General features: G+C 45.7%; 3 protein-coding genes and 1 long non-coding RNA gene across 9 annotated transcripts; 2 read left to right on the top strand and 2 right to left on the bottom strand.

Moving 5' to 3' along the window:
- Positions 1–1,021: 1,021 nt before the first annotated feature.
- LOC108656904 (brefeldin A-inhibited guanine nucleotide-exchange protein 3) lies at positions 1,022–13,278 on the bottom strand. Of its 5 annotated transcripts, none has more exons than XM_018109303.3 (9): positions 13,138–13,278; positions 12,029–12,405; positions 10,906–11,039; positions 9,281–9,924; positions 8,880–9,200; positions 7,556–8,816; positions 7,113–7,480; positions 6,187–6,628; positions 1,022–6,123 (listed from the first exon to the last, which is right to left on the bottom strand). In XM_018109303.3, exons 2-9 carry the CDS (start codon positions 12,111–12,113, stop codon positions 3,196–3,198), a joined length of 6,183 nt encoding a protein of 2,060 aa, XP_017964792.1. In that variant the 5' UTR covers positions 12,114–12,405; positions 13,138–13,278; the 3' UTR covers positions 1,022–3,195. The 5 variants fall into 5 exon arrangements, with proteins under 5 accessions (XP_017964792.1, XP_017964791.1, XP_089121019.1 ...); XM_018109302.3 differs by having other exon boundaries at positions 13,103–13,239; XM_089264893.1 differs by having other exon boundaries at positions 12,029–12,408; positions 13,109–13,236.
- Positions 13,279–13,697: 419 nt separating this feature from the next.
- On the bottom strand, positions 13,698–14,938 carry MCTS1 (malignant T-cell-amplified sequence 1 homolog). Its single transcript, XM_018109469.3, has 4 exons — positions 14,793–14,938; positions 14,583–14,735; positions 14,217–14,519; positions 13,698–14,151 (listed from the first exon to the last, which is right to left on the bottom strand). The coding sequence occupies exons 1-4, from the start codon at positions 14,801–14,803 to the stop codon at positions 14,070–14,072; spliced, it is 549 nt and encodes a 182-aa protein (XP_017964958.1). The 5' UTR covers positions 14,804–14,938; the 3' UTR covers positions 13,698–14,069.
- A 293-nt stretch (positions 14,939–15,231) lies between these two features.
- Positions 15,232–20,688, top strand: Upf2 (UPF2 regulator of nonsense mediated mRNA decay). Of its 2 annotated transcripts, XM_089263735.1 has the most exons (5): positions 15,232–17,035; positions 17,234–17,251; positions 17,365–18,521; positions 18,592–18,892; positions 18,958–20,688. In XM_089263735.1, exons 1-5 carry the CDS (start codon positions 15,500–15,502, stop codon positions 19,732–19,734), a joined length of 3,789 nt encoding a protein of 1,262 aa, XP_089119861.1. In that variant the 5' UTR covers positions 15,232–15,499; the 3' UTR covers positions 19,735–20,688. The 2 variants fall into 2 exon arrangements, with proteins under 2 accessions (XP_089119861.1, XP_017964804.1); XM_018109315.2 differs by lacking the exon at positions 17,234–17,251.
- Positions 20,689–21,095: 407 nt separating this feature from the next.
- On the top strand, positions 21,096–21,815 carry LOC149090613 (uncharacterized). The gene is made up of 2 exons (XR_016197502.1): positions 21,096–21,286; positions 21,343–21,815. It is a non-coding gene; the product is annotated as an uncharacterized LOC149090613 (long non-coding RNA).
- Positions 21,816–21,953: the final 138 nt, after the last annotated feature.

Genomic DNA, 21,953 nt, shown 5'->3' with positions numbered 1-21,953 from the left:
TCAACCTCGCCAACGATATTTAACGCTGATTTTACCTGCTGTCATATGTATCGATTAATCGATAAGTTGTATCCTTTCCGTGGAGTCAAGAAAATCTAGTGATGTGAGCTGCGCTTAGTTAAGGAGTGCGCGCGCGCTTTTGTTGAATTTGAAAATTGAAAAGCGTTTGGGTGTGTTTTAGTAAAGTTGCGAAAGCGTTGTTTAATTTTGTATTTTCATTCATATTACAAATGGACTCTTCAAGAGTTGAATTACATACATAGTTTGCAATTCAATCATTTCGCTATGCCCCATTTCTCATATCTCATTTCATTTCATTTGTTGTTCTCATTCCTACTCTTCGCACTTAAATACAATTAGTTTTAGTTACAAGTTAGATAGAAAGAGAGATAGAGAGTTTGAAAAAGAGACGGGCAAGTAGATAAATAACATAAGAAGCGAAAAATATATGCTCGTTTATATATATAGTACTCGTAAATATGTACGTATAGATTTGTAGCGCTGTAGCTAATATATATATATAGATATATATATAGTCTTCTGTATAGTTGTCACATATATATAAAAATGATTTGTTTTTCGTTTCTTTCGTTTTTTTTTTTCTTTTTTTTTTGACATTTACAACATAGAGTATATATATTCAAGAGGCAACTATAATACATGTAAGTACATTTAGAGATATGGCTATATAGATCTCTAGCTCTTTAGCTCTTTTTGTTTAAATACGCATATCTGTGTGTATATATGTATATAGATTATGGTTTGGTATAGTACGGCTATATGTATTCGAATATAGGGTCCTTCATAAGCTGCGCGTAAACGAACGTTTAAAGCTAAGTTTTGAACGGAGGCTAAGAAGCGACGGCGACGGCGACGATGACGACGATTAGTGCAAAAGTGTATTGAGAATTTGTTGTAAGGTTTGTGTTTCTCTTAGGTACGCACACTGGTACAAAATGTATGCTAGTTTAAAGGCAGCGCGGGACAACGGTTCACATACAAGATATATACACAAAATATATTGTCGGGGGTATTCTACATTATTGCGCGACTTTACAACAAACTATGTATATATGCATATATAAATATTTAAATAAATAAATTTGAATTTCTTTTTCTAGCCTCAATTTTATAGAATACCCTCGTCTACATTGTTTTCACGTACATATGTATGTATGTATATATACAAGTATGTGAAGTATATGCATAAAGTACTCTAGGCTTTATAGGTATATGTGTATGTGTGTGTTTGTGCTTGGTTGCGTGTGTATGTGTGTGTGTGTGTCTGTGTGTTTGACTAATATTTAATGGTGGTAATCGTGGATTAATGGGCGGCACTGATTTTGTGTTAGTTAACATTTGCTATATGTTTACTTTTATAATACATATATATGTATATATATATATATATATATAATAGATAATACAATTTCATAGATACTCTATATATATATATATATCTATATATAGTTGTATATATATGGATAATTTTGTATAGGCAAATTATTAGCTATAATACAGTTTACATTTAGTTCTCTTTAAATATGTCTATAACATTGAGCTGAAATTCGATCTTATATAGATCTTTTGTTTATCTTAAGATTTTCGCATACTTTTATCTCGATATATGTTCATAGATCGTTAATTTCGAAAATATACAGGCTATACAGAAGTTCGTTAAAGCGGCTCTTAGGCTAAGATATACATATTTTAGGTTTTATCTCGCTTATATAGTATACATATATATATATTTATATATAACGTATATATAGGCTGGCATATAGTTTTGAATTGATTATGGCGCTACGCTCTATGCATAAAGGCCATCAAAAATATTTTTTTTTGGATTTTGTTTTAGTTTTTCCCATTTCAGTTTTGTTTTTTTTTTTAAATTTATTTTTTTAGGTTAGCTACTTAGGCACAACACATAATAGCGATCGATGATATATAGTACACATGTTCCACTATTATAAAAGAATTTCCTTAGCTTTTCTTTTTTTGATTTCTCATTACGTAATGGACTCCTAGACTCTAAAAAGGCGCCTAAAATGAACTTAGAAATAAAGAGAGAGAGAGAGAGAGAGAGAGAGAGAGAGAGAGAGACAGAGCTTTACAGTGGTGCACATACAAGAGGGGCAGAGAGAAAGTGTGTGAGAGACAGAGTTTGGGGAAGAAAGACTATGACTATAATGGAATTAATGGGTAAACGTGCTGTGGGGCTGTTGAAATTGTGGTTCAAAAAGGTTTTTAGTTTTTGTTTTTGCTAAATAGTTACAATGTACAAGACTACGTTGCTAGCGTTGCTGCATCTTCTGCTTCTTTGGTTTTACTACATTTTACACCTGGAATTATCTGCTGTTCTTCGTTAATTAATACGTATTCGGTTTCATCTTCTTCTTATTGCAGCATTCGAATTGTACTTTCGTTCAGTTTTTTGTTTGTTTGTTTACTTTTTTTGTGCCTTTTCATGTTGAGCTTTTACTTTGAAATGGTTTGGCCTGCTGTGGAGGGAGCGAGAGTGACAGAAATAGAGACAGGGTGGATTGGCGTGTCAGAGAGAGACAGAGAGAGCGATAGCGAGAGAGAGAGAGAGAGAGAGAGAGAGAGAGAGCGAAACAGAGAGACAGATACAGTTAGAAATTGAGCGCGTGCGTTGTAAAACGTAGCCTTAATTAACCGTTATGCAAAGCCACACAGCTGATCGACAAGATCGTTGAGGTTAAGTTGAACTTGAGCTCGTTTAAACCTAGGTTAGCTTGAATCGAATTGAAGTTGACATAAGCTAAACTGAAGTTTAGATTCTTGGATTTGAAATGGAACTGGATTGAATCTGAGGCTCTATTGAGCTTGGGTTAGGTTTATCCACAAGTTAGGTTATGTTGAACTTGGATTGAGTTGAAGTTAAAATTTACGTTAGTGTGGATAGAGGTGGACTTAAACTCTGCTTAAAACATCAATTAAGTTAAACCAATTATTTGTATAATCAAGGAAATGGGTTAGTGCATGCCTGAGTGCTGCCATTGATAGCGTCGTAGCTATCCATGCACTCGCCAGTGACATCGAGGGGTGATCTAGAGAGGGGCAAGGGGTGACAGTGTGAGAGAGGAAGAGTGAGAGTAGGTGAGTGAACCCGGGAGTGTGTAGAGGCATGTTTAGCTGCGTCTACAGATCAAAATAAAACTCAACAAGCATTGCCTAAAATTGGTTGACCTTCAGCTCGTTGCCCTGCAGCTGGACGAGTCGGAACGCCTCCCTGATGGTGGGCGTCATTAGCAATTTGAGATTCTCCTCGGCCTCGTTGGGCAGCGAGCGCAACAGTTCCATGGAGGCGACCACGAGCTGAGCCAATGCAGCACGCTTATAGTTCGAGTCCTTCAGGATGCTCGTCGCGCGCTGCTGTTCGATTTCTGGCGAGATGGACTCGGCCTCCGTCTTGGTCGCCTGGCGATTCGTGTCGAACGGATTGCTGCGGCACTTTGGCTGGAATTCGCTTATCAATGTGGTCATCGTCACATTCTCCTCCTCCAGCTGCACACACTTGCTGGGCGATGTGGAACTGGGGCGTCCATTGTAGCTGACATCGTTGGACAGATCCGTGTTGGCGCTGCTGCTGGCCGCATCGCCGTTGCCATTGAGGGCAATGCACATGGACTTGGCCGCTCCCAGATGCATGGGCAGCTTCGGCTGCTGGCTGCGCAGCTTGCCGTTCTCGATGTCGTGCAGCGCCGAGTTGCTCAAATATAGCTCACAGACCAGATTCCAGGCATCCTGCAGGCAGAACAGATAGCGCACGAAGTTCTCCTTCTTCTTGACCGTGGTGGTGTTCAGCCTGGAGCACGATTCCAATATGAAATTCAGATCCTCGGCGCCCAAATTGTACACCACAATGTCGTTCAGGTGCGAGTCGACCAGGGCTATGTAGTAGATCATCCAGGAGGAGGTCATCTGCTTGTACAAATTGGCCGCGTACTCGATATTCGAGACCTTCTGCATCAGGAACTTGAGGCCAGGACGCGAATCGAACTCCAGGGCGGACATCAAGTACTGCTTGACGCAGCGCAACAGAATCTCCTTGGAGCGGAAATCCAGATCGTAGTCATGACTGGGCGTCGTCGCAGAGGCGGCATAGTTGTCAAAGATGCACGTGGACACCGCCTGCGGCACGCACTTGAGCCGCGAGAGCAGCAGCTTGGCCACCAGCTGCAGCAGCATCTGATTGGCCAGCAGACCCACAACCAGATTCTTGAAGGGAATGCGAATGACAAAGTTATCCAGATTGGAATTGAAGCCATTGTTGAGTGGATAGAGCAGAAACGAATAGCTGCGATCATCCGACAGCTGGGCCGATCCCGAGCCGGAGCTCTTCATTTGGTTGGCTGTCGCGGAAGTTGGGGTTGTCGCCTGGCCAGGGCCCTGGCTCTGGTTGGGCTCACGCTGATTGTCGGATAGGAAGACCTGCTGGGCCAGGGCATAGATGCGTGCCAGCTCCTCCAGTGTGCTGTCACGGCGCGCCGCTACCTTGACGTTGGCGCAATCCCCGTAGAAGCTGTTCGACTTCTCGTGGAACGCAAAGGAGAGCTGGCGCAGTGGCGCGATTGTCACCGTACAGGCGCGATGGATGGCCGAGCAGGCGATCATCCACTGCGATTCGTTGAACAGCATGCCCGTGGAGAGGATGACATGCTTCAGGCAGGACACCGAGATCCTGGCGATCGCCTCCTGCGACTGGGCCGCACACTCGATCAGGACGAGCAGCAGCTGCTTCAGCGCCAACGTCGCCGAGCCCGATATCTTAGTGGGCGACTCGATCAGATTGTGATTGACATTGAGATTTGCATTTGGAGGATTCGTCGAGTTGCTATTGTTGCTATTGTTGTGCTCATCGCTCGCCGAACTGGAGCAGCTGTCGTAGTGTGCGCCGCCCGTCTGGTGTTGTCCGTCCGCTGCCGCCGGCAGCTGTTCCGTGACGAACTTCAGCTTCGAGTAGATCAGATTGTCGGCGGGATGCACGATCTGGGCGAGGCGAGTCTTAGTGCCAGCGCCCAGACGCCGCTGCTCCGGCACCGATTTCTCAATGAACTCCACCACCAGATCGGTGGTCATGCAGCAGCAGTGCTTGAAGTTCTTCTCAATCTGCTGCCAGCTGGTCGCCGTCTTGTTGATGTAGCGCAGCCAATCCTGTATCATGGGTATGAGCAGATGATTGATGCAATAGAAACCGAAGTCGATGCCCGGCGTGGACATCAGATTCTTGAAGAGCTTAAAGATGGTCTGCAAAATGGGCGCCTGGTGCGAATAGGGGCAGACAATCAACGAATTGGTAAGCCCATCCAGGAGCAGGAACCACACCTTCAGCACTCCCGACGGCTTGTCCATCTCGTCGATCTTCACAATTGTATCCTTGTCGATGTGCAGCGATCTATAGGATATCATATACTGTTCGTTCTTCGTCTGCAGATAGTCGTTGCCAAAGTAGGTGAAGTTCTCCATGGAGCTGGGTATGTTGGCGTCTATGATATGCGTGTACGAGATGCCCTTGATCTTGTACGTCGAGTGAAAGTTCGGGCACTTGGGCATGCTGTACATGAAGCCCAATATGCTGGAGCATCGCTCCAGGAAGCGTAGCGTTTCGTGCAGAAAATCTGTCGGCCGGAACGTATTGTCATTGTCCTCGCCACAGGCATTGTTATTCGACCCGGAGTTGCCGGCGCCGCTACTGCCAGAGATTTCCAAATAGGACAACAAACACAATATACAGTCCAGTCCCGCATTGGCGAACACCAGCGTATTGTCCGAGTCGAGGAAGACGCGAAAGATGTCGATGATATTGCTCATGTTCAGCATACGGCTGCGGGCGTTCCGCAGCGTGCCGAACAGTGGCCGCCAGCCGGAGCGAATTTCCGTGCGATGCGCCTCCACGATCTCATACAGGCAGGCAACAATCTGATCCTGGACATCCACATCGCACGTGTCCATGCTCAGCAGATTCTCGAAGGGCTTCAGCAGCGCCTCATTAAAGTGGAAATAGGGCAGCTCCGATTGCTCCACCAGCAGAGCCGTTATGATATCGTGGATATACTCGATGGCTCGCTTCGATATCATGCGATCCCGATGACAGGCGGCCTGAAAGCAGTACGGTAATTAAAATATATCGAAGTCAAATGGACATCCACTAAGCCTACTTACGTCCATCAGATGAGGTCCCGTGATGGCCCACACCTTGAGCACGTGCAGCAGCGGCCGCGAGCTGCGGAACACTTTGAGCGTTACGTCGCCGATGCGATGCAGTAGCAGCGACATGGGCAGCGAGTCGATCTTCTTCCAGCCCTTGCTCGGCCACCAGATGCGTGTGCCGCCGCCCTTGCGGGCCACCTGGCTCTTGTAGAGCTGATCGCGCGAGGCGCGGCACAGGTGCTTCAGGAATTGGCACAGCGATGGCAGACTGAGCCGCTCGGCCGCATCGCTGAACAGATTCTCGGCCTGGTGGGACAGCGCGCAGAGCACCTTCGAGGTATCACTCTGGCTCAGCAGCACCGTCTCATTGGTGCCCGAGTACACCTTCAGGATAGACGTGATATTCGTGTTGGGACTCTGCAGCGGCGCCTGCAAGAAGCTATAGACATCCACGCTGTAAACACAAATAGATGTTAGATTCATTTTAGTTAGACATATATATGTATGTATGTATGTATGTGGTTATATTAAGAGTTTATAGAAAGATGATATTATCAATTGATTCTGTATTGGAAATCGTCCTGCGCTGTCCATGTCTTTATTTCTCTCTTCTCTTTTATACTCGTCTCTCTTCTCCTGTCTTTCACTTGATACCTCTCTTTCGTTCTTTATCTATCTTACTGTCTCTCTCGCTCTTACGCTCTCTATCTCTTCATTCTATTATGTATATCTTCCCGGCTCTTCTCCTCCAGTTACTCTCCTCTCATCTCATCTATTTACTTCCTATCTCGTCTCTATGTTCTCCTCTCTCTAAATTTACAATTCTTTATTCTCTCTCCTGCCGCCCTCTTATTCTCCCTCTATCTCTCTCATCTACTCCCTCTCTCTCTCTCTGATAACATCTCTTATACCAGTATTTGGCTTAGCGCCGCACTCACCACGTTTCGTCATCGTCGATGGGAATCGATGACAGATTGAGCTTATCCTGGGCATTTCCATTGCTCAGCTTCTCGCCCGTCTCCAGATCGCGACGACTGCTGCCCGGCGACGCAGCTATTGAAGGATTCTGCATGCTGAAGATCTCGTGCTCCAGCTGGCTGACATGGCGACAGACGGCGAAGATGCTCTGCCAGCAGTCGGCGCTGTAGCTGCCCAAATTCAGGCCGCCCGTGAGTACCACATCCATGGACATGGCCTGGCTGGCCGAGATGCGTGGCCCGCTGGTCTGGCACACATTGGAGGCCAACAGATTGAGTATCTTGCCAGCCAAATGCTGCAAGTTCAGGCTGTTGCTCAAGGTGGCAGCCTGCAAAAGTTGGCATCGGATTAGCTAGATATTAAGATATATATAGCTATATATATGTAGGATGTGTGTCCTCACCGAATGCAGTCCATCCAGGCACATGGCGTAGAGCGCCTCTCCATTGGACTTGTTCGTCTTGGCCTTGACGCGCAGCGTGCGCTTGGAGAGCGCCACCAGCTTGTTGGAGGCGGTGCTCTGCAGATCTCCCAGCCCGGAGCTGAGCACAATGACCATCGAGTCCCAGCAGCAGGTGAGCAGGCGGCGGCACAATTTCTTTGCCGCCTCGCGTCGTTTATCGTGCTGTTCGTCATCGCTGTGCTTCACTGTCGCCGTCTGCAGGCGCTGCCACTCGGACAGCATTTGCGTGTTGGCCAATCCGCCGGCATCGCAGAGCATGTCGACCAGGGCACAACGCGGTCCGCTGCCCTCCAGCTGCTGCCGTGTCATGGCCTCCAGTATATTGGACACAATAACCGATTGATACAGCTCGCAGAGCCAGGGCGAGGAGAGGTAGACCAGCACGCCCGTATTCTGCACGGAGGTAACGAACTGCTGCTCCGACATGGGCACCAGGATGCTCTCCTTCACCGAGTGCTGATCGTAGTAGCCGGCACGCATCAGCTGCAGGCTGAGCAGCAGCGAGGAGTAGATGGCCAGGTAAATGCCATCCGCATTGATGGCCGTCAGATTGTAATCGAAATCGGAAAAGTTCATGCTGTTCTCCTGGCACACGGCTGACGCGAACTCCTGCATTGCCTCGTCCAGCTCGACGCAGCTGCGCAAACGCAGCAGCTTCGGCACCAGATCCTGGCGCAAAGCCTTCGCAAAGTCGCGCGCATGCTGGCGATCGTTGTCGCTGTCCGTCCGGATGGGCATGACGGGCGCCTCCAAGTGGGAATATGGCCAACGGTTTTCCACACGCGATGTCTCATCGCTGGAACTGCTCGGCTCATCGTCCTCCGGCCCCTCTGTGTCGCCCGAGCCATTCGAGGCCGCGTCCTGCTCATGCGGCGGCTCACATTCGCTTTCCGAGCCGGACGACGTTTCGAACACATTTTGCCGAAACTCCACAATCGCATCCCGATATGGCGCCGGCAGTCTTGCCATGCTCTGATATGTCAACGGGCCGGAGTAGTCCGCATCCTTGAGCTGCTCGTGCCGCGAATTGACCACTTGCACGATCTGATCACTGATCATGGACTCGGTCAGCTCGCCACTGCACAGGACCTGCAGGCTATCCAGCAGGGCGACCATGCACTCCACGCTCGCCTGCAGACTCGCCTCAGTGGCGCTGCCCGCACTGGCTCCATACGCGCACTCCTCCATGGCATCCACCAGGCTGTAAGCAAAGAGAAAAGTTCTCAATATGGATTCGTATACAAACCATACCCAAATTACATACAGTCGAAAGAGCGCCATCTCGTCGCTGCAGCCCTGCGCCGTGTTCTTGTCCACGTAGAGTATGACCGCCAGATCGATTAGGCGCTCCGGACTCTTGAAGATCTCGCGTACACAGCGCAACGGCTCGGTGCGGTTCTGCGGCGCCGGCAGCAGGACCATGCGATGGAACAGCGCCTCCAGCATTGGACGCAGCGACCCATGGGCGCCGGCAATGCGCAGCAGCTGAATCGCAGTCAGGTAGACGCAACGCGCCTGCGGACCATCCAAGCCGGGTCCAGTGAAAAATCCGCGCGCCTCATTCTCAATCATGTGCAGTGCGTCTCTGTTGAAAGCAGATGAGGGAGAGAGACATATAAATCCTATATCACCTATAGCATCATCAATCACAGCTTGTTCACTTACTTGTAGGTAAACTTTTTGTCCAGATTAATGCGACCCGGCGAGCCGAGCGCCGCGGCCAGCGTTGGACAGAACTTTTGCCAGAGGAACGAGGTGAAGTGCGGATTGGCGTGCACATTGCGTGGCAGCGCCGAGCTGAGCGTCAGGATGCATTCGGTTAGATAGAGCGAACTGGGATTCTCGCACTTCTTGTTCGGCGACGCATTGTTGACGTTCGGCTCCACCAGGCGACTGCAGAGCCACTGCATCACGGGTATGACCTCGTTGTAGACGGCCGATGCCTGTGTTTGGGTCATCAGGCCAGCGGGCGCCGTCTTCTTTACCTCCTCGGCCTCCTCGATGAGAAATGCGCAGAAGGTGCGCAAACACTGCGAGGCGGCAGCCAATGAAGCAGCCTTAATAGCCCGTGAGCCGAGCTCCCAGCATTCGCCACAGCGCGAGAGTATCTCGATGAGCAGTCTCCCGTTCAGCGTGCAGGCCGGCGAGCAGGCCATGGCCAGGAACAGGCGCAACACATTCACCACGGTGTCCTCGCTGCTCGTCGACGGCAAAATTCCATTTGTGGCACGCAACAGCTGCGAGGGCAGCCACACTGAGTCATCCTCCGGCTCCAGGCCAATGTAGAAGCGCTCATCCTTGATGACGCGCTGTGGGCATACGAAAAGAGCAGATATTAGTAGAGCATATGCCGAATGCCACTGCATATAGTCCAAGCTCACATAAGTATGCTATACAAATTGAAAGTAGTGCTGAAATTATTCCCTCTAAATCTAGCTGTTGGGTTTTAGCTTGAATCTTGGGAGTGGCTCCAACTAGAGCTATGGTTGCATGATTGCCAATTATAATATATAAAAAAAAATATGAAAGAGATTCATACAAATTGCATACTTATACTAGAATTAATCCTATTGAATCTTACTGCTAATAGAGATTTTCAAGTAGCTCAGATTAATAGCTGTAAAATCTTATTAGTTGTATTGCCAGCATTTCTCTCAGAGTCTCATGTATGTCAGCATTGGCATCTTTACTATTTCTACTTCCAAAAATCTCCTTAATTAATTCAAGTGCAGCTCAAAAGGCTCCTTATAGTCCATCGAAATGATTTGAAAAGTCCTGAGACTTACGTCTCGTCTGTAGCTCAGTGCCACCCCAGTTTCTTAATTATTTTAAGTGTAGCTCTTGGAATGAAAGCAAAAGCAATCGCAATCATAAATGGAAAAGCCTTAGTTCGTAAGAGTTCGTTTTATATTCATTACTCTAAGTGCAATTCACAGTATCATTGTTCAGGTTGCCTTAAGAACTGATTGAAAATTGCGTGAGAAGCAATTGTTAGCCTTGGCCTCAATAATTATAGAAATTCTCTATGATGGATTGGTACAATAGGAAAACTGGAGGTGGAACTGGGACTAGCTTTGGGCAATTAGCTAAACTCATTTTACAATTTTCGCAATTTCGTGTCTGCCGTCAGTCTGAGCATATCCGGTGCGGAAACGGAAACGGAAACGGGCGGACAATTGCCTGGAAACCCGTTCGATAATTGACTCGTCCGTCTCTTTGTTGCCCTTTGTTCATACCAAGCTGCTTGCTTATGTATTTTCGCTTTTGCGTTTTCTTTGTTTTCTACTTACATGCAGACCGTTAAGGCCCATTGTGATGAACTTTGGCCGCTTCGTGTCCAAGGCCATTTGCAATGCCGTAAAGCACACGGAGCGCAGCTCGTGCGATGGATCCCTGTGTATGCCATGCTGTCGATAAAGTTTATCTGCAAATACATAAATGGTCAAACGAAATCGAAACGAAACGTTCCAAGTGGCTTATCAGCATTAAACGCACGGTGCTCTGGCCAGGCCAACAATTACGCCAGGCAATGAAACGGCAACTAGCCACAAATGGTTGACCACTTTCCTGCTGCCGCGGTCAATGACAAACTTATTGAACAACAACAACTAAATGTAACGGGATAAATGGACTATTTGAATGCGTACGACTAGAGAATACTCTGGGCCAGCAATTGGATCCAAATTGCGTAATGAATTGACACAAGCGAAACTAGCCACAAATTGTTGCCTACTTTCCTGCCGCTGCGGTCATAGATAAGAGCCGTGAACAGCCAAAAGAGCAAGCCGAAAGCGACTGACTTGTTTATACCCTAGAGACAGCTAAGAATTTCAAATTAAATAAATAAAATATATGAACAGACAATGAAATTTGACTTTAACTTAGTTGTTAGACTTCTTGGGTTAAATCCGATAGAAACTTTGGGTAACTTAATGGAAAAATATTTATGTACATATATTAATAGCTTTTGAAATCCAACTGTAACTCAGTTATTTTAAGTTAAATTTAACACAAACTTTTACTAACTCTTTGGACTCTTGTTTTCTTCTAATTTAGTTCTCTGCACAATAACTAGATATTCCCGTTTTTCAAACTGTTTTCATTTGCCGCAGGGTATAAAACAAAGGAAATGCCAACGGATGTGCAAAAGGGCGGACACGCCAACAACGGCAACAACAACAATAATGAGTAGCAAGCGAAGAGGAAGAACAGTAAAAGTAACAACTCCAAAGGAGGAAATTGCGTTCTTGCATGTTTTCAATGCGCCGTTGTTGTTGCCGTTGCTGTTGCCGTTACCATTGCCGTTGATTTTTATTGTTGTGGTTGCTGTTGTTGTTCACACACGCACACAAACACATACACACACACAAAGGTCAAAACGCAGAGTATATATATGTATATGCAAGCATTTACCGTAAGCAATTTGCGCCGTTTGTCGCAGCGCGTTGTGCTTGGTGCCCGTTGACTCCTTGATAATTAGCAGAAAAAGGTCTTCCATATTGCACACACACACACATGCAACTCTGCTTTGCGTGCTCTCCCTGTATCTCTCTCTGCCCCACTCGCTTTAGCTCGCTGGCTCCGTCTGTCACTTAGCGCTGTTGCTCACGTCTTTAGCTGTTAATGTATGCGTCGTTGTTTGTGATATTATTTTTGTTGTTGTTGCCTTTGTACGCCTTCTTCGCCTTTGGTGCTGCTGCTGTTGTTGTTGCTCAGTTGTAAATGCGAATGGCAGGCGCGAACGATTCGCCTATGCATGTCATCAACACCAACTCAATTAGCGCCAGCGCCTGCTCAAAAAGAAAGCAAAAAAAAAAAAAAAAGAATGGTTTTAAGATTGGAGTAAAATCAATAAAAATGTAACAGAAAACGAAATGCATTTCAATGGCATATTGTGGCCATATTGTTTATGGTGCCGACAGTCCTCCATATGTGCGTGTACATGTACTCTCGTATTATTTTTTTCGTACGCTTTGCTGTTGCTCCTGGCGACCACTTGCAATTCTCAACATGACTCACACGCCCACTTGAGCGATAACAAAACAAAAACAAAAAGACAATAAGAATGAAAGAAAAGTGGAAACTTTGTTCTTGCATTTTGCACCTTCAAAAAAAGTTCAAACAGTGTGTATCCGTTTTCCTTGAAAAACTTTTCATACATTAAAAGGCGCATATACCGAGACACACATACACCCACATACAAACAGGCACATACGCGTCTGTGCACTGCTGCAACGTACGGGATTTAAATTTGAATGTCCCTTTTTTATTCCATATGCCACACAAACCCACACACACACACACACACACACTCACAATCACTTTCAAATGCTTCATAAGTTTCTGCTTTTGTGTTCCATCCTTTTACTGTTTCGGTTATTGTTCAACTCTTGTCTACCACTTGTGGTTTTTCAACACTTTTCCTATCCCCTTTTTTTTGTTTTTGCTTATATATGTATATTTATATTGCTTTTTTGTGTTTCTTACAAAAACCGTTGCAATTGTTGTCGTTGACTGCTTACTGTGCGACAAATGCTGACAGCAACTGAAACTGAAAACAATTTCCTTTTACGCTGCTGCTGTTTCTGCTGACGTACAATACATGCACACACTGAAGCATACGTACGTCACACGTATTAGCAGAAAGACCGTTACTTGCGCATGCGGCATACAAATTCTACGCGTGCTCTCACGTGGTCCAAAATGTAAGGTTATGCCTAAGATGTTCGCTCTTTGTAAATTTTTTATGAATGCAAGCTTAAAAATGCTTGATGCTTTTTATATGCTAGATAGCTTTGTTGATTCCTTATGTGTTTATGGGAACATTTGCTTCGCTTACTTTTCCAGACAGTTCGAAGTGATTCTTATTAGACTCATGCATATTGATAGTAATAGTGACGTCACGTCGATGAGCGTGAAATGTACCAGTGCACAATGTGCACCTCATACTATCAACAGCTGATTTATTGTGCTGTCCAACTCATTGAAAAATCAATGAAGGAGTCAATCAAAGCGTCTCAAAGCTGATTAAAAAGCTCTTATGGCAATTATCAAAAAGTCAATAAAACATTGCAACCTGAAATCTCTGGTCCAATTCGTACAACAACCATCCCCATCGTCAGCCCTGACCACCAACACCAGGGTCACCGCCACAGGTGGTTACAACCAACCGCAAAGTGCGCAAGTGAATGCGCACGCCTTTGGGCATTTGAATGCACTTCTTCAATTGTATATATTTCGAATTGATATAAAATAATTTAGCTGGCATTTAAATTACAAAAATATTAAATACAATTGCTCTTTCAAATGCTTAGTATGCGCAAAAAAAAAAAAAAAAAAAGAAAAAAAACCAAAAACATTCTTTTGCTCTCGAAGACTATGTAGTAAGGACACGAGTGCCTGACGAGGCGCTGCCACAGCTCCATTAACTAGCCATGCTAGACGGCTGTACATTCTACTTCACCGGTTTTGCTTTCCAGAGACCATCATTGAGGAAATGATACGTCTCAATGCCGATGCCTTTATTTATCTTTAAGCTGCAAAAGACGAAAAATTAAAAGGATATTATATATGAATATTAATTTAAGTCCTTGTTACGCACATGTCTTCCGTGGAAAGCGTGAGTAGTCCAATTGCTAGCGCATGCTCTTTGCCTTCAGCCATAATGGCAACAACTGTGCCCTTTTCCGCCGGCGTCATGCAGGCGCCCGGCGACGTTAAGCCAGGACACATGACGTTGGCGCCGCTCAAAACAAAACGGATTGCACCCTTGTCCACCTGCTGCATGGTAACAAAGTATGGGAATTTGTGCAGCAAACGCAACGTGGGCATCCATGGACCGTCACGGTGCCTAAAGAATACCTGCTCGCCGGTACCATTAAGCAGCAGTTCGATGTGATCATGGCTATGTACAAAATTTAATTAGAATGCTATTAGTTCTTAAATTTATAGATACTGAAGAGCTTACCATTTGGCAATGCGATACGAGTCTTTTTTGGGTAATATTAAATCAATGTGCGTTTCTAGCTTTGGATATGCCTCCAACAGTTTTGTACGTATGCCTTTCTGTACGGACGATTTGAGTTGTTGTATCGATGAGATGCTGTCCTTTTCCTCGAATCTATATATCTACAAAAGTTAGTTGCCAAATAGGCATCTGCATATGTTTAATACATACTTTTTGAACATTTTGATAAACTTGATTTAATGGCTGCAGCTGGTTGAATGTGACCGTATAGCGGCAAGCACAATATATGAATTTGTCAAAACACCGGAGTTGCCACATGTTTAGTGATGTGCAATGTGTTCAATCAATATGAACATCGTTATATCGATGTTTTATTTTAAATATGGAAGCGACTATCCTAATCATTTTTCGTCTGAGTTCACTCAATTTGTTTGAATAAGTGGACAAATAGTATTAAGGTATATACATAATATTTTGTGTTTAATTTTGGTTCAAGAACTATCAATAATTTTCTATATAATATACCCGTTTTCTGAAAGTTGTACAATTACATGTTCAATATCATCTCGATACATTTCGATACATGTGTATGCTCGTTACATTTTCTTAGCATTGTGCCGGTCACGCTCATCGATATTTAATATCACACACAGCTTATGTTAAAGTATGAGTGTGTACACATGACTTACATACAGATGTGCGATGTTCGGTGTGCACCACGAAAACAGTCAGCGCAAAAAAAGAGAAAAAAAACAATACTAGACAACACTTGGAAATCGAAACATTAGTTGGGAATATAGAAGGCGAATGCAGTTTAATCAAATCACGTATAATATTCGAACGCAGATTTGTTTGAATAGTGCGCATAGCAAGCAATTTTTAGACCTTAAACAACCGAATTCAACCTATTTAATGCCATGAGCGCCAACCAAACAAGCGAGGCGCCCACAGTGCCAACAACATCAGCATCAGTCGAGGCAGCGGCAGCAACAACCACACCAACAACAGTAAGTGCAACTGTAAGCGAGGCAGATATCGAAACATCAGATTCCATAGAGACTGGAGGAATCGTTGGAGTCCCAGACAATGATGTTGAGGGACTGGCTGAACTGAAGCAATTCATTAGCGAACTGCAGGAGAAGATAGACGCCAAACGTCAGCTGCGGCAGCAAAACGCCAACTTCGAGTTACCCGGTGATGAATACTTTGCGCGCCTTGACTCGAGCCTAAAGAAGAATACGGCATTTGTCAAGAAATTAAAGCTCTTCACAAGCACACAGCTGGACTCGCTATTGCGCGAACTCTCGGCCCTAAATCTAAGCAAATATATATCCGAAATATGCGCGGCTCTGACGGAGGCCAAGTTGAAGATGACAGACGTGCCAGCCGTAGTAACGCTGGCCTCCAAGCTGCACTGCACCTATGCTGACTTTAGTCCACAGTTCCTTGAGGCGTGGCAGAAGGCTTTGAAGACAACAGAGAAAATCAGCAATCCAAGTAAATTGCGCGTGGATCTGCGTCTGTTCGCAGAGCTGGTCAGCTCGGGTGTTATACAGATGAAGCCGGGCTTGGCGCTGCTTGGGATGGTGCTGGTGCAGCTGATAGCCATGGACAAGGACGACCATAGCAACTTCTCAATAATATTGTCGTTCTGTCGCCACTGCGGCGAGGAGTATGCCGGCCTAGTGCCGCAAAAGATGCAGCAGCTGGCTCTCAAATACGACATCGAGATACCCAAGTCGGATTTCCTAAGCGCCGACAAGCAGCTCAACTTGCGCACCATGCTCAAGGGCTACTTCAAGGCGCTCTGCAAGCATGTGCTGGCCGAGCAGGCCGCCCTCATGAACATGACCAAGAACATAAGGCGCACCATGGAATGCAAGGGCGAGATCAGCCAGGAGAAACGTGAGAAATGCGAGCTGATGCAGGCGAGCTTCGATAAGCTGCTTGCCTCAGCACAGTCGCTCTCCGAGCTGTTGGGCGAACCGATGCCGGAGCTAACTAAGGAGTCGGAGTGCTGTAATCCGGGCACTGTCATCGATAATATGCTGGACAGCGCCGCCTTTGGTACGCTCGACCCGTGGGGCGATGAGGAGACGCGCGCGTTTTACACCGATTTACCAGACTTGCGACAGTTTTTGCCCAACTTTTCGGCACCCAAAGTGGATCTGGAAACACTCGAAGAGCCTAGCGAGCTGACCGAGGAGGCCATCGATGCAAATATCGATGCTGAGCTAGATATGGATGATCCGCCATCAGCGACCAGCGATACGGCGCTCGACAAGGATCAGGAAGAGCAACAGCAGCCAGGCGCTGCTGCTGAGTCAGGTGCAGTAGCACTTCCGGCTGCCACTGCTGCTGTACCTCCTCTGCCCGTTGATAAGAAAATGGGCAGTGCGCTAATGGAACTGGGACGTCAACAACAACAGCAGCAGCAGCAGCAGCAGTTAACGGTAAGTGCATCAACGCTATCTCGCTCACGCTTACATTCGCTATTGCTCTTTCTCTCTCTCACCTTCTCTTTCTTACTATCGTTATCGATCTCTCTCTTACTCTCGCTCTATCTGTCTCTCTGACTCTCACTCTCTCCCTCTAACGTTCTTATTATTACTATTGCTCTCTCTTTTACACGCTTGCGCTCTGCTCCTCAGCAACAGCAGCAACAAACGGTGAGTGGCTCAGCAGCTGGTTAGATCGAACTTGATTGGACATGGACAATACTAATCACTCTCTCTCTCTCTCTTTTTCGATCCCTCTCTCGATCTATGTTGGAACACTGCAGTCACAATCGCAGAGCCAACATCTACGGCAACAGTTCGATGTATTTCTGCTCAATCTATTCAATTGCGTGAACAAGGAGCTTATCGACTCGGCCGCAATCGAATTTCTGCTCAACTACAATACAAAGCATCAGCGGAAGAAGCTAACGCGAACCATATTCGGTGTGCAGCGCACTCGACTCGATATCTTGCCATATCTGTCACGATTCGTGGCCATTGTGCACATGTGCAACACGGATGTGGCGGCGGATCTGTCCGATTTGCTGCGCAAGGAATTCAAGTGGCACATCCGCAAGAAGAATCAGCTGAACATTGAGTCGAAGCTGAAGATCGTACGCTTCATTGGCGAACTGGTCAAGTTCGGACTGTTCAAGAAGTTCGATGCCCTGGGCTGCCTGAAGATGCTGCTGCGTGACTTTATCCATCATCACATCGAGATGGCGTGCGCCTTTGTGGAGGTCAGCGGCGTCTATCTGTACAATTGCCGCGACTCGCGGCTGCTGATGAACGTCTTTCTCGATCAGATGCTGCGCATGAAGACGGCGACGGCAATGGATTCGCGTCATGCGGCGCAAATTGAGAGTGTTTACTATCTGGTCAAGCCGCCGGAGTCGGCGAAGCGTGAGCTAGCCCCACGTCCGGTAATGCACGAGTATATACGCCATTTGATATTCGAGGAGCTGTGCAAGCAGAATGTGGAGCGTTGCATTAAGATGCTGCGACGCATCAATTGGGACGATCCGGATGTCCATAACTATGCCATCAAGTGCCTGAGCAAAGCGTATCTGTTGCGCTTCCCACTCATCCGTTGCCTGGCCGATCTAGTCTCCGGACTGAGCTCCTACCAGCCGCGTGCTGTCACCATTGTCATCGACAATGTGTTCGAGGATATACGCGCCGGCCTCGAGATCCATTCGCCCAAGATGTCGCAGCGTCGCATCGCCATGGCCAAGTACTTGGGCGAGATGTACAACTATAAGCTGGTGGAGTCATCGCATATACTTAACACGCTCTATTCGATAATATCGCTTGGTGTGACATTGGATCAGTCTGTCATATCGCCGCTCGATCCGCCGGAGAGTCTGTTTCGGCTGAAGCTCGCCTGCATGCTGCTCGACACTTGTGCTCCCTACTTCACCAGCCAAGCGACGCGCAAGAAGTAATTCAATTGGAATCGGACTATTTCGAAGTCAATAGCTAATTCAGATCCGTGCTCTTCTCTTCCACAGATTGGACTACTTTTTGGTGTTCTTTCAGCGCTATTATTGGCACAAGAAGTCGCATCCGGTGTTCAGCAGGTCCGAAAATACTTCCGATCTGTTTCCCATACTTGTCGATCACACCTATCGCGACTGTTTGGCCAGTGTGCGGCCGAAGCTGAAGCTGTACAAGAGTCTGGAGCAGGCCAAAGAGGCCATAGATCAGCTGCAGGAGCAGCTGTATCCACAGCTAAGAGCCTGCAGCAACAACAATAATGCGCAGGATTCCACCTTGGATACGATCAATGAAATCAGCGAGCTCGACGATGGCGTAAGTCGTATATATATATCTACGCCGATCTGTTTCTATTCATACCATTACAATTTGTATTCCAGGTCACGGATGACTCGGGCTCATCGGATGATCAGCGGGAACGTCAAGCGGCCGGCGGCTCGGAGGAGGCAGATCAAGGCAACTGGACTGAATATGAGGTGGAGCAAATGGCGCCACCGCCACCGCCGGAGAAATCCAAGGAGGATCTGGAATTCGAGCAAATGTATGAGAAGATGACCAGCGACTCGTATCAGGAGCGACTCAAGGAGCCGCCACTCAAAGCCACCCACAAGGATATACCGGTGCCCATGATGGCGCGCCTGCAAAAGAAGTCCTACGACCAGCTAAACTGCAACAATGCAATGCAGATCTCAAAGGGCAATGCTTCTGCCCCCACCACTCCCACAAATCATGGCCACAATTGGGATGGTGGCAACCATTTAACGTCAGCAGCAGCTGCCACCTCCTCGAATGATGTCGCCGCCACGGACGCTACTGGCGGTGGCGGTTGCAGTGGCAAGGGCAGCGGTGCAGTGCCGTTTGTGCTGATGGTGCGCGGCAATAAGGGAGGCAAACAGCAGTTCAAGTCATTTGTGGCCCCATCGGACTCCCAGTTGGCCATCAATCTGAAGCTGCAGGAGCAGAAGACGCGCGAGGAGAAGGAGCGCGTCAAACGACTGACCCTGAACATAACAGAGCGCATCGAGGAGGAGGACTATCAGGAGTCGCTGCTGCCGCTGCAACAGCGCAACTTTACGCAGAGCTACTACCAGAAGCCCAACAAGAACAAGTTCAAGCACCAGAAGGGTGCACCCGATGCGGATTTGATCTTCCACTAAAGTGTCAACTGTTCAGCATGCGAACACTGACTGACTGCCTGGCTGTCTGCTTAGACGCTCCAAGAGCGCGTTGTTAAATGCAAAAATATCTCTCGTTTATGGACTGGCGTCCGGCATGAATAATCAGATGTCCTCGGGTGGGGCGGGGAAGACGGCCGAGCCAACTTTGTATCATTGTTAGCTGCTTAATATTGTTGTGGAACGTACTTAAGTCGAACGTGTCCTTCTTACACAGCCAACATGTCCTCGGCAACACACAGACACACCCACACACACATACACTCAGAGAGAAACATCTACTGGAAATGTATATAAATATATATATATATATATATATATTTATATAAACAGATTTAGAGCTATTGATTGTAAAGAGTATAGCAGCGCCCCACAAACTTGTTTGGAAAACATCTTTTGTTTTTTTTGTTTTTTATTTTATTTTTTTTTTTTTTTTTTGGTTCGTTCACCAATAAACCACACAGAAATTATCGACTTCCAAATATTTTTCAAACGAATTTTATAAACAAATGACGAGAATAATGTAATAAAATCGATTAGTTTTTCTTATACAAGAGCATGCAATACAGCCCCCATCGATGGATCGATACAAATATAATGAAAGTCATTAAACCATTAAGAAGCTAACTTCCTTGAATAGTACTCAAAAGAATGCCTTATATACATATACATACTATATATTTTGCGCTTAACATGAAAGAATTCTAGTTTTGTTTTTTTAACTTTTTGTAATATACAATTGTTATGATAACATATAAACATACATACTTATTTTAGTGTTAAGTATACCGACAAATGTCAAGCATGGAACTTAATTACATCTCAGCTTAGGTAATCCTTGGAATCTTGGAAATACGTTATTATATATTAATATATATTAAATGTATATGTAATATATGAATATTGTTCTTGCATAAAGATTGAAACTATGAACTACTTTTGGGTTGACCTTTTGTATTATCTGAAAAGAAATAGATCTCTGGAAAATGGGATATCTGGGTAAAATGTAAGTAACAGGCCGATTGAAGCATGGCACACCCCACAAGGTGTATAATTTTTATAAGGAAGTCTGTCCATATATTTGAACATGTCTATCTCAGAACTTATCAGATCTAGTAACTTGGAATTTCTTCTGTAGCACTGTATAGCCGATGGAGTTTCTTTTTCGAAAACTCGATAAAAACTCCCTTTTTAGTGCTATCATCCTTAGAAATTTTACACATAGATTGACGTGAAACGAAGAATTATTAGAAAATTCGTTTTTCTAAGGGTTCAGGTGATTTCGTAGTCGGGCCATTTCAGCCCTGAGTAAGCTTTGGAACGGCGGATCAATCGTGGAATTGATTTAAAATTCGTTAAGTAGGCCTTGCACTCGAGTTTGAATTATTTTTTGCTGAGTAGGCTTTGGAATCGACGCTGCGTTGTGGCTGGGGCTGGAATTATTTTTCTTCACTTTCAAAGTAAACACAGAGCTCAACACATATCGAGCATTTTTCCAAATTTATAATTATTTTGTTTGTTTTTTTGGGAAAAAGTAATATTTCTGTTTTATTTCGTAAAGCAAAATAACAAAATTCCTATTTTAACCAGCTTATCCTCTCCGATGATCTCGAGTAGCATCACGCATTAACATGGCTATCTCTCATCACTCGTCACCTTCGGTCAGTGAGCGTCACAGGCACGGGTCTCACAACTGGAACCATTAGCCCTTCCCCTAGAGGCGCCGCTTCAGTTCGACGATGGCTGGACGAGCGAGGATCTGAGGCGTAGTGTCGGCAACCCATGGAAAAATTTCCACCCTTTTGGAACCTCACACTTAACTCACTTATGTTCTAAGCTAGTTTAATTTGTTCTTGCGTTTTGTTGTTCGTTGTTCGTTTAATAATTTGGTACTTAAATGATCTCTTAATACTATGTCATGCATTCTACACACTCACAATAGGACACCACCTATTCTAATCATATTTCATCCTGCTTACACAAGAAATACACACACACTCACAAACACATATCTATGTACTTTCCTCATGAAACGTTTAATTATAGTGATTGTATCATTAAAATGCGTGCATTTGCCAAAGCACAGTTTCTAGTATTTGAAATACCCTTTTACCGATTTAAGGTGAAAGGGTGAATGTAGGGGTGGGGGTGAATTATATTAAAAATCGAAATTGTATAAAATGCATCTGAATATATGTTTA

Source organism: Drosophila navojoa, chromosome X, assembly GCF_054131105.1.
Source record: "Drosophila navojoa isolate 15081-1374.11 chromosome X, UAZ_NAV_1.0, whole genome shotgun sequence".
NCBI classification, from domain to species: Eukaryota; Metazoa; Arthropoda; class Insecta; order Diptera; family Drosophilidae; genus Drosophila; species Drosophila navojoa.
The sequence above is the reverse complement of the archived record's forward strand: the minus strand, read 5'-3'. Positions and strand labels throughout refer to the sequence as shown.